Source organism: Mustelus asterias, chromosome 18, assembly GCF_964213995.1.
Source record: "Mustelus asterias chromosome 18, sMusAst1.hap1.1, whole genome shotgun sequence".
NCBI lineage: Eukaryota > Metazoa > Chordata > Chondrichthyes > Carcharhiniformes > Triakidae > Mustelus > Mustelus asterias.
Window position 1 is genome coordinate 18,332,257 of NC_135818.1, and position 12,210 is coordinate 18,344,466.

The 12,210-nt window shown below is 44.6% G+C and overlaps 1 protein-coding gene across 3 annotated transcripts in view; it reads right to left on the reverse strand.

Annotated features, from left to right (window-relative positions):
• Positions 1-507: 507 nt before the first annotated feature.
• ltk (leukocyte receptor tyrosine kinase) overlaps positions 508-12,210 on the reverse strand; it is a 183,055-nt gene continuing 171,352 nt past the window's right edge. For 2 of the 3 annotated variants that reach the window (XM_078233461.1, XM_078233462.1), the window contains exons 19-21: positions 11,416-11,550; positions 9,438-9,528; positions 508-6,147 (exon numbers count right to left, since the gene is read on the reverse strand). In XM_078233461.1, coding sequence (XP_078089587.1) covers positions 5,371-6,147; positions 9,438-9,528; positions 11,416-11,550 — 1,003 coding nt within the window. In that variant the 3' untranslated portion in view covers positions 508-5,370. The remainder of the gene's footprint in view (positions 6,148-9,437; positions 9,529-11,415; positions 11,551-12,210) is intronic. The other variant, XR_013499992.1, reaches the window with a different exon arrangement.

A 12,210-nucleotide genomic window follows, 5' to 3' on the forward strand; every position in this document is an offset into this window, starting at 1 on the left:
CTCAGGACATCCCAATTCATAGAATCATAGAATCCCTACAGTACAGAAGAGGTCATTCAGCCCATCAAGTCTGCACCAACTCTCTGACAGAGTACATTACCTATGCACTCTTCCCCACCTCCCCCCACTTTTTCTGTAATCCTATACCTGATAGAGGTTTACAAGATGTTGAGAGGTCTGGATAGGGTAGACTCTCAGAGGCTATTTCCAAGGGCTGAAATGGTTGCTACGAGAGGACACAGGTTTAAGGTGCTGGGGGGTAGGTACAGAGGAGATGTCAGGGGTAAGTTTTTCACTCAGAGGGTGGTGGGTGAGTGGAATCGGCTGACGTCGGTGGTGGTGGAGGCAAACTCGTTGGGGTCTTTTAAGAGACTTCTGGATGAGTACATGGCATTTAATGGGATTGAGGGCTATAGATAGGCCTAGAGGTGGGGATGTGATCGGCGCAACTTGTGGGCCGAAGGGCCTGTTTGTGCTGTGGCTTTCTATGTTCTATGTTCTATTTACATGGCCAATCCATCTAACCTACCCATCTTGGGACACTAAGGGGCAATTTAGCACGGCCAATCCACCTAACCCGCACATCTTTGGACTGTTGGAGGAAACCCGCACAGACACGGGGAGAACGTGCAGACTCCGCACAGTTACCTAAGGCCAGAATTGAGCCTGGGTCCCTGGCACTATGAGACAGCAATGCTAACCACTATGCCATTGTACTTCTGAAGTGTAGTCACTTTGTGGTGTACAAGATGCAGCAGCCAATTTTTGCACATTAAGATCCCACAACAGCAATATGATAGTGACAAGAGAATGTGTTATGGTGACGTCAGTAGAGAGATAAATATTAGCCAAATAAAATTTGTTTTTTTAAATTCAATCGTGGGACATGGGTGTCGCTGGCCAGACCAGCATTTATTGCCTATCCCTAGTTGCATTTGAGAAGGTGGTGGTGAGCTGCCTTCTTGAAACACTGCAGTCCACGTGCTGTGGGTTCACCCACAATGCCACGGAGGGAATTCCAGGATTTTGATCCGGCGACTGCAAGGAAAGGCGATATATTTCCAAGTCAGGATGGTGAATGGCTTGGAGGGGAACTTGTAGGTGGTACTGCCCTTGTCCTTCTAGATGGAAGTGGTCTTGGGTTTGGAAGGTGCTGTCTAAGGATCTTTGATGAATTGCTGAAATGCATCTTGTAGCTAGTGCTCACTGCTGTTACTGAGCACCGGTGGTGGAGGGAGTGGATGTTTGTAGATGTCAATCAAATGGGCTGCTTTGTCCTGGATGGATGAAACCAATGGGAATGTTGGGGAATAAATTCCATTTGAACTCATGGAGAAATCCCTGCGTGTTATTCACCAATAGAAAACTGCAAACCCGGTAACTTGGTGATCAGTCGCCATGGGAGCAAGGGTTCACTGATCCACCAGGCTTGAATTTACCAATAGGAATGTTACATGAGCTCATGTGCCATTCATATTTCCTTATCAAACCCTCATGGAGTTGTAGTGGTTTCACGGATAATGCTCACCCTCTCTGGCTTTGTCCAGCTTGCATGAGCTGAGGCATTGGGTGTCACCTGACTATTCCTCCACAAGGGCATCACTGCCAAATTAAACCCTAAATTTCCCCAGATTTTCACACGTGCTTGCTTTCTAGCAAGGATCAACGGACAGCAGTCTTCTTGAGAGGATATGAACATCACTGGTACGGACGGCATTTATTCTCCATCCCTAGCTGTCTTGAGAAGTTGGCGATGAGCTGTCTTCTTCAACTGATGCAGTCCCTGCACTAGACATACTCCCACAGTGCTGCTCGGTACGGGTTCCAGGATTTAGTACCAGCAATGATGAAGGAACAGTGATACATTTCCAAATCAGAATAGTTTGCAATTCAAATATAAAACTTGGAGATCACATTCTAATTTATCTACCTTCTCCTGAATGGTACAGGCTGTGTTAAATTGAGATCTTGTTGATAAATTTGCACAATTTTGGTTTCTGAAAATACGAAATGCTTTAAAAAAATAATAAGGATGAGAAGGCTGGATCCAGTAACCTTCCCATTGATGGAACAATATCTAGTTCCATCTGAAATGCTTCTGTTCCAGCTGTGTCTTGAAACACTATATTGAACCACTCCGTGTGTTTCGTCTGATACATGGCTGGCTCATTCACCAAAGTACCTTCACAGCCAGAGGATGAGCAAACTATCCTTCAGTGGATTAGCCTTGGATTCCAGTCAACGTAGAATTTCATTCTTAGTCTGGTCCTCTCCTCTCCTGAGCTTGCAGTTTGACGTCAGGGTGCAGACTTTGGAAGGCCTCCACTCCTCAACTTAAATATCCATTCATTGGGCACGAGCTGGGATGAATCCCAGTTCCGTTACAATAAAAACCCAGCTCGATCCCGTCTTCTCTGATTCCCCCACCTCCTCCAGCATTGGAGGCTTGCATCCTCCAACATTAGGTATGGGTAGTGATCAGTAACAGGAATCCTGGCTGCTGTTTTCTCTTGCTCAGCCCAGGGACTGAAGCTAATTGGTTAACTCCACCAACATCCTGACTGAAGCCAACAAGGCATTGAACAGGGCCTCTCTAGTCTGCCAAGTCCAGTTCCATCCCGGCTACTGAATCATCAGTGAAGGTTTTCAGAGAGCTGGCAGATACATATCAACCACCTTTCATACACTTCTCTTTGTAACTCTGAAGTAAGTCAGCAGCATTCGAAACATTCTTCTGGACTGAGGTTACGAAAAAGAAAAATTGCAAAAAATCAACTTAAAGGAAACCGCATCTTGTTAATATTGTAACGGAACTGGGATTTTTGTTTGCAGAATGAATAATAATCGTCAGTCCAAAGAATAGGGTAAACTTTCTTATACCAATCAGAATCTGTGTAACGAGCTGCATGTCAGACTTATGTACACCAATCACAATCTATGTTACATGAACCAAATGTCAAGCTTATTTAGACCAATCAGAATCTGTGTAACATGCACATGACTATCAGGCTTATTTAGACCAATCACAATCTATGTTACATGAATCACAGTCTTTAATCACATAGGCCGAAGTCTTAGGCTTAGTATTACCGCAACAACAACTTGCTTTCGAATAGCACCTTTAATGTCATGAAATGTCCCAAAGCGCTTCACGAGAGCACTAATGGAACAAAGTTTGACACTGAACCACACAAAGAGATAGTGGGCCAAGATGGTCAAAAGCTTGATGAAAGGTGACCTGCAATGTGAACTCTGTTTCTCTCTCCACAGATGCTGCCTGAGCTGCTGAGTATTTCCAGCATTTTCCGCTTTCATTTCAGATTCCCTGCGTCCGCAGGGTTTAGTTGTTGTAATTAGACCAATCATTGCCTTTGTTAGTGCACAGTAGGCCGAGGTAAGTTAGGCTTATCAGCATTTTTAAGTTAAACGTGTTAGACATTTAGTAAATTTTACCAGTGGCAACCTTCAAAAATAAAAAAAATCTTATAGATTGTAACTTAATGTGAACTAATATCATAAAATATACAGTGTTTTAACTACCCAGTACAGTTCAAAAGATTCCACAAATGGTACTCAGGGTGGACAATTGGCACATACGTCTTCATTCATTATCGGCAGTCAATGCACCCGTCCCCTACCCTCACTTCAGTGTTTGACCTAAAAGAAATGTTAGGACAGAAAATACAAAATGGTTGCACAGAATTTAACATGGAGTCGAATTCCAGTCCCCAACCCTCCAGGATTTCTCTGGAGGCTACACAATTCACCACTGCGATAACCAGCATGGAAAAACATCACGTGGCACTAAATAAAAGGTGCCTTTTCCCATTTTCTTATAAATAATAGTCAACAACCTTCAACAGTATTAGAGATAGAAGGAAAAAAGGAGAGAGAATGACCTACATGAAATTAGTTCATGTTTTTCGCACATCTTGCAACAAGAGAAATATTGTAGTCTTTAGGGGTTCTTGCTATTGTATACCAGACTTGGCAGTATCTCAGGATAGTGTGGGAGGTTAAGGTGACGGGTATGTGGAGGGTGAGAGTGGGAGGGGAAGATCTGGGACTTGGGCCAAGCTGTGCTACAGGAAAATCAAATAAATGCTCAGATACAAATGGTTCAAATAATTCCCCTAGCTCCATTTCTCTTGGCAAGACACGTTACCTTAGAACAAAAATCTCTTCAAAGATGTTATATATTTAAAGGGGTTGCAGATGGCTTTAAGAGCTGATCACATGGTTTAATGGTGATGTCATCAGAGTGTTTGAAGAGGCTGCTGTTTTACTTTCAGTTTTGTATTCTGGGCAGAGCAGAGAACAGCTCTTCAATAAAACCTGTTGTGTGTTATTCTGAATCTGTGTGTGCAAACCAAGTCTTTTCTTTCTGTGTAGAACCCACAACCCCTAACATAGTTAGGACATTACAAAAGACAAGTCAATGGGTCTTGGAAAAGGACCACAATAAAAATCAAGTTACAGCATTTCTTTTAGTGGAAGTATAATGCACTCTTGTTTACTGCCATTGGATTATTGCGGACTATCTATTCCATGTCGTCATGAACCCACTGTTAATAACATTTCTTTCCAATACGCTTTTCTTATGTGCTGGGATATATGATGCACATCTTACTAATGATCACCAAAAGATATCTAAGTGTGGTAACCACAGACAAAGCTGATTTCAGATGGACAACTCTTTAAAACATGTTCTAATAATTGAGGAATGTGTTGCTTTAGGTATTTAGTTGTTCCAGTGTTGGACTTTCAATATCAACCGTAATCCCAAACTGTACAAGAGGGTAATTGGATTTCTGCCATAAAATGGATTAATGAGTTCAAGCTGCAGTCCTTGCCAGCTATGTGGGTAGAATGTTTAACTGGTGAGTTCAGAGGTCCGAATCCTAGCTTTGACTGGCATTTGAGCTGCTTCCCTCTGTCCAGTGAGATTCATCAGTTCTTCGCTGGCCTGCTCCATATGGAAGGAAACCTTTAGCTTAGAGTACCATATACAAGGAGGAAGATTTACAGAGCAAACTGTGGAAACTACCAGCAAGACATGGCTTCAAAGTCTTGGTTAAATAGTCAATCTTCTGGTCTGCGCACAGTTCTTATCAGCCAATAGTATCAAAGAAAAATTACCAAAATGAAAGAGTCCTGTCTAGGGTCCAGCGGTATTTCAATCAGATGAGGTTTCTCCTCTCCTAACTCAAACCTCGCCAGGATTCACTGATTCCTTGGAGGAAGTTACAATACAATCCATAAGGATAAGGTGACAAATGGAAATGTTTCTTTACCTATTTTAGATGCTAACTGAACTTGGCCAATTCATGCAATGTCACATGTGCTGCAGCCACAGATCATTGGTGGTTTTTACACAGGGGTGATGCTCAGGTCTTCAGACAGTGACAGGCCTGAGTCGCGATCTCTTGCTAACTTCTCTGGGTTGCAAAGGCTGTGCACTTCCTTCTTGAGCGTCTTCTGCCTGGAACCATCCTCGTCACTTGCGTCGGATGACACCTGCGTGCCCTCAGAATCGTAGCCCAGGCCATCATAGGCATAATTTATGTTTCCACAAGGGAAGATCTGCGTTTTGACCAGTGCCGAGCCTTCGATTTCCAGAGCTGGGTAGTGGCTGCCCGGAGAAGGGGATTGCCGGGAGCTTGGTGGGGAGCTGCTGTTGCAATCTAAGCCTGAATCCTCCCGCTCAGGGGTGTCCAGGGTCTTCCCATCTGCCTCCGACACTGCCGCAGGTCTGTTGTAGCTCTCAGAGACCCAGGAGCCGTAAGTGGGATTCCACAAGGTTTTGGTCTGGTTTTTCAGCCTCTGCCCTTGCTGGGATTTGGCTTCAGAGTAGTGATTGGCCCCAGCATCTGGGTAAAGCCAGTGGCCACCAACTGAGGCTGTTTGGTGGCCACTCTCTACCTTGGCGCCAAAGCTCTCTCTCTTCGGCAGCTCTTGAGGGTGTTGAAGCTTTGGTCTAGAGTGCAAAGACTCGGACATTGGACTGGCAACTTGGGGTGCAATACTTGGGTTGACCCTCAATGGGGTCATGTCACTGGAGCTGTTGGGACGCATTACCATATTTCCTTCATCCTCTGACATGGGTCCATACTCAACAGGGAGGAGAGTATTGACAATGTCTGGATCCTGAAAGCAAAAAAGCAAAGCATTAAAACCTAATGTATATTCCCAGTTTTGAATCATGTCTCTCCCCCTTCTTAAGGTTTTATCATTCTAATGCTCTCCTGGTCAGCTTCCTATCGTCCCTCTTTCAGACAAGGGGTGGGATTTTCCGGCCGCACTCGCCCCAAGACCAGAAAATCTTGCCCAAGGTCAACAGACCTTTGTGTGGGCCGTGTCCCGCCCGCTACGATTCCTGTGGCAGGTGGATGGGAAAATTGTACCCAAGATGTTAAATCCAGGCTCTTCCTGCCCTCACAAATGGACTTTAACAATCCCACGAGCACTATTTTGAAGTGAACATTCTTACCAGTGTCCTGACCAACATGAATCCTTCGACCCATGCCACCAGTAAATACATTATTGGGTCATTATCACATTGTTGTTGGGAGCTTGCTGTGAGCAAATTGGACTTACATTTCCCACATCACAACAGTGATTGCACATCAAAAGCACTTAATTGGCTGCAAAGCTTTGGGAGGTCATAAGATCTTCAAATGATATAAAGGGAAGTCTCTCTTTTATCTGGCCTCCATAAACTTAAATATATCCAAAACTCCGCTCCAAGTATATCAACTCACACCAATCCTGTTCACCAGTCATTCATGTACTTGTTCACATACACTGGCTTCTGATCTCTTAATGTCTTCATTTTACGACTCTAATCCTCACTTTCTAATTTCTCCATGGCCTCACCTCTCCCTATCTCTGTAACATCCTCCATCCTACAACCTTCTGAGGTATCTGCATTCACCAAACTCTCATGTTCTTCAACTCCATTTTCTTCACTCTACCATCATTGGAAGGCGTGCCTTCAGCTGACGAGGCCCTAAGCTCTGGAATTTCTTCCCTCAGTCTCTCTAAGTCTCGACTTCTTTCTCCTCCTTTCAGATTCTTCCTTAAGATTCATCATCTTCACCAAGCTTTTGGTCATCTATCCTTCTTCACCTCAGTGTCAAATTCGGACTGATTGCACTCCTGTCTAGCACTTTAGAATATAAGAACATAACAACTAGGAGCAGGAGTAGGCCATCTGGCCCCTCGAGCCTGCTCCACCATTCAATAAGATCATGGCTGATCTTTTCGTGGACTCAGCTCCACTTACCCGCCCGTTCACCATAACCCTTAATTCCTTTACTGTTCAAAAATTTATCTTTCCTTGCCTTAAAAACATTCAATGAGGGAGCCTCAACTGCTTCACTGGGCAGGGAATTCCACAGATTCACAACCCTTTGAGTGAAGAAGTTCCTCCTCAACTCAGTCCTAAATCTGTTCCCCCTTATTTTGAGGCCATGTCCCCTAGTTCTAGTTTCACCTGCCAGTGGAAACAACCTCCCTGCTTCTATCTTATTGATTCCCTTCATAACTTTATATGTTTCTATAAGATCTCTCCAGATTCTTCTTTTGGGTGTGTCCCTTCTTTACATATTGGTACTGTTGTTGTTGCATGATAGTTGTTGGTGTATTGGTCTAACAATGCCAACAACAGGTTCCTCAATAACAATATTTCTAAACAATCTTTGTGGAGCATAGAGTTAATGTAGTGACCATCAATTAGGATGGACAATAAATGCTGGCCAAGTCAGCGGTGCCCGCATCCCATGAGTGAATCAGAAATTAATGAAGTGTCATGCGAGGGACAGGGATGTGAGTGGTGCAGGCAGGAAAGTGTTGCAAAGGCCATCATCAGAGCAGCCATGATTGTTTCAATGGTGGGAAAGTCTAAGGGCGGCACGGTAGCACAGTGGTTAGCACTGCTGCTTCACAGCTCCAGGGACCTGGGTTCGATTCCCGGCTTGGGTCACTGTCTGTGTGGAGTTTGCACATTCTCCTCGTGTCTGCGTGGGTTTCCTCCGGGTGCTCTGGTTTCCTCCCACAGTCCAAAGATGTGCGGGTTAGGTTGATTGGCCATGCTAAAAATTGCCCTTAGTGTCCTGAGATGCGTAGGTTAGAGGAATTAGTGGGTAAATATGTAGGGATATGGGGCTAGGGCCTGGGTGGGATTGTGGTCGGTGCAGACTCGATGGGCCGAATGGCCTCTTTCTGTACTGTAGGGTTTCTATGTCAGATGCATGAATCCAAGTATCATGCATTGAAGGCCAGCGTGACCATGTCTGTTCCAACACAATAAATGGAGGTCGAAAGATCAACACCAGTAGCAGTTTCCAGCACACCCTTAATGAATCTAGTGATGTCCAATGGCCCAGTTTAGCCAAGTCAACGCCATTGTTTTTCTCCTCATGCATTATCTAAGCTACAGAACAGCAGTGGTTAAGGCATTGAGCTTGAAATCCAATGGCGTCTCTCCGCACAGGTTTGAACACTGCTCGCTGCGAATCGGTATTTGTGGGGGGCCGGTGGCACAGTGGTTAGCACCGCTGCCTCACAGCGCCAGGGACCCAGGCTCAATTCCAGCCTCGGGTGACTGTGTGGAGTTTGCATGTTCCCCCCCATGTCTGCATGGGTTTCCTCCGGGTGCTCCGGTTTCCTCCCACAGTCCAAAGATATGTGGGTTAGGTTGATTGGCCATGTTGAATTGACCCCTAGTGTCAGGGGGATTATAGGTTAAATAAGTAGTTTTATAGGGATAGGGCCTGGGTGGGGCTGTTGTCGTTGCAAGCTTAATGGGCCAAATGGCCTTCCTCGGCACTGTAGGGTTTCTATGATTCTATTCCTGCTGCTTTGGGGTGCCTAGAGACTTATGTCCAAAACCCTTTTTCAGTCCTGCAAAACTGTTTGACTTCTGATCTCCGACCTGCAAATTATGCAAAATCTCGCTGCATGTTAACCAGCGCTCAGACACCAGGGCCAGTGCTGACAGATCTCCGATCACTTAAGGCAATCTATGGTTGGATGACATCCCCCTACCCCAATAAAAGACTCTCATATTTTAGGCTGGGCCTTGTTGCCTTTTGAAACTGCTGGGCTTTATTTTCTGTTTGAGCCAACGCTTCCTTTAGTTGCCTCCCCAAAAAAAATTACAACTTTTCCCTTCTCCCCCCAGGTCACAGGGCGAGAGTCGACTGTTACATTCCCTTAAATTCAATTCATTTCTATGAAGAAAGTTCATTCAAACAAGTTCAACAGTCACCACTTCCTCAATCCCCAACATCCTTTAATAGCCACAGAGAGCAGTTCGGGAGGACAGCCCCCTGCCCTTCACAGGGAAGGAAGTGGGGTGTAAAACTGATGGCTGAATCTGATTCTGTCAGTTTTGGCCTTCCCTGTCTCCAATATGTACATGTACAGCTCCGTACCTGCGTGCAGTAGTTAATTCTTTCCAATATCGTAGAGAAATCTGGCCGGTGTTCAGGTTGGTGTTGCCAGCACTGGGTCATAATCCGATATCTAAAGAAATGGAATCAGATAAATTAATGCAAGGCCCATTTACCACCATTTGAACAAAAATTGTTGTGAAAAGAACAACTTTCATGACCCCCAGACATCGTATAGCCCTAAAAAAGGACTTTGAGATGTAGGGCAGGACTTTCCTCTCTATCCGTGGTGTTTTGTGGTGGCGGGAGGTGGCATGCCACTTCCTGCAGTGGGAACCAATGGTCCCACTGTCGTCAACGGGTTTCCAGTTGAGTGAATCCCTCACCGCCAGGAAGCCCTGGGTGGGGGGTGTGCCATCGGCGGGACAATAAGATCCCACCAGCATAAACACTGGCAAGATTTCGGTGGTAGTCTTGTAAAGTAGGAAATACAATAGCCAAATTGTACACAAGGTCCCATAAACAATGACAAGACAATGACCTGATAATTTATCTTAGTGATGTTAGATGGGTGATAATGGGTAGGCAGTGGTGTTGTGGTATTGTCACTGGACTAGTAATCCAGACAGCCAAGGGCAATTAATGCTCTTCAGCTTCAAATCCCACCATGGCAGATGGTGAAATGTGAATTCAATAAAAATCTGGAATTAAAAGTCAAATGTTGTCAATTGTTGTGAAAACCCATCTGCTTCACTCATGTCCTTTTGGGAAGTAAATCTGCCGTCCTTACCCGGTCTGGCCTACATGTGACTCCAGATACACAGCAATGTGGCTGACTCTAGCAAACCACTCAGTTCAAAGGCAATTAGGGATGGACGATAAATATTGGCCCAGCTGGTGACGCCCACATCCCCTGAACAAATAAAAATAAATAAATACGTGTTTGTCGACAACAGGAGCGATGTGCCCTGTTCTTCTTCATATAATACCCTGGGATCTTTTAAGCCCACCTGAGGTTTAACACCTTATCAGAAAGACAGGCAGTGCATCAGTCCTACAGTACTGCATTGGAGTGTCAGCCTGGATTATGTCTCTGGAATTCTTAACTATCATCAGGGAAGAGAGTGTTGCGATTACACTGAAGCTAACACTGTGTGAAGTAAATCTTTCTTCCCATTTGTTTGCCCTCCACTCCTGTCTTTTGCTATGGTATGTTTCTGTACATGCTGCCAAGACTTGCTGCTTCATCCGAAGTCATCATTTCAGTGGTTAGCATTGCTACCTCGCAGCTCCAGGGACCCAGGTTCGATTCCGGTCTTGGGTCATTGTCTGTGTGGAGTCTGCCCATTTTCCCCATGTCTGTGTGGGTTTCCTCCGGCTGCTCTGATTAGGTGGATTGGCCATGCTAAATTGTCCCTTAGTGTCCCAAGGTATGAAGGTTAGGAGGATTAGACGGGTACATATGTGGAATTATGGGGATAGGTCTGGGTTAGATGCTCTGTTGGAGAGTCAGTGCAGACTTGATGGGCCAAATGGCCTGATTCTCCACTGTAGGGATTCTATGATCTTTCACCTGCGAATCTCAAGAGTGAACTTGAGTGGTCTCCTCACCTATGGAGAACATCATAACTCAACTCCTTCCCTCCCTCTCTGTGCCTTTGTACACTATTCCACTGAAGGTGCTGGACAGTAATCAACATCAAGGCAAGGAATTTCAGCATGGCTCATCCTTCTGAGGTCCTGTGGTTAGAATATTATTGTGCCTACAAACACCAACACTATTAGATCCTGTATTTAACAATACAGCAACATTACTGAGGCTGTATTTAACAGTATTATTGATCTTTATTTAGCAAAATCATTAATCAGGATTGATCAGTATTTTTCATCTTGTATTTAATGGTTTTACCAATCCTGGATTTAATGATATTATTGATTGTGCATTTGTTGGTGTCGCTATATCCAACTGTTTGAATTCATACCAGCTTGACATCTCTATCTTTCTCCTGGAAATACTTACACAGGCCCGGGGCAATTCTTGGGTGGGTCCATTCTACCACCGCTTGTTACAAACTCCAAGACTTCCTGATTGCTCTTGCAGGGATATGGCATGTATCCAAGCGACAGAATTTCCCACAGCAACACGCCAAATGACCTACAGTAAAAGAATGAAGGAACTTGGAGTGATATAGCCCTTTACATTCCCTCACTATGTCCAAAAGCACTGTTGAACCAATGATTGTAAATGTGACATCAGGTCTTGGATTTTCATCATCAAGGCAGGAAAATCCCCGATTCTGCCTCGGGAGAAAGTGCCCACAAATGTAGGATCTTCATTGCCAAAGGAAGTGGGGGCAGAGTGGTCATTATGGAGACTGGAGGGCTTGGCATGGGCTGCAGTCAAGCTAACTGACCCAGCGAATACTTCAGGGGCATACATGGCCCTTGACCCACTATACGCATTACAAAATCAATGAACCCAAAGGGGACAATAGGATGTGTAAAAAAAGCTTTAAAAAAACATTCATATATTTATTACTTTTCACTATGTTAAAGAAGCCCTTAAAAAAGTATGCACAACAACAGTATTAATCATCCAGATGTTTTAACCTTGTGCAAATAAACATTGTGCAATTGACAGCAGAAATCAGAGTGCCAGAGTTGTCAATCAAGCAATGCTTTCCCTGAACCTATGCTATTATCACGCACTACTCACCATAATCTTGCATAGTGAGGCAATCATTGCCTGTCTTACCCTAGAGTCTTACTCCCCAATACTTTCCTTAAGCACCTCACCCTCTTCCACCTCTTTTTC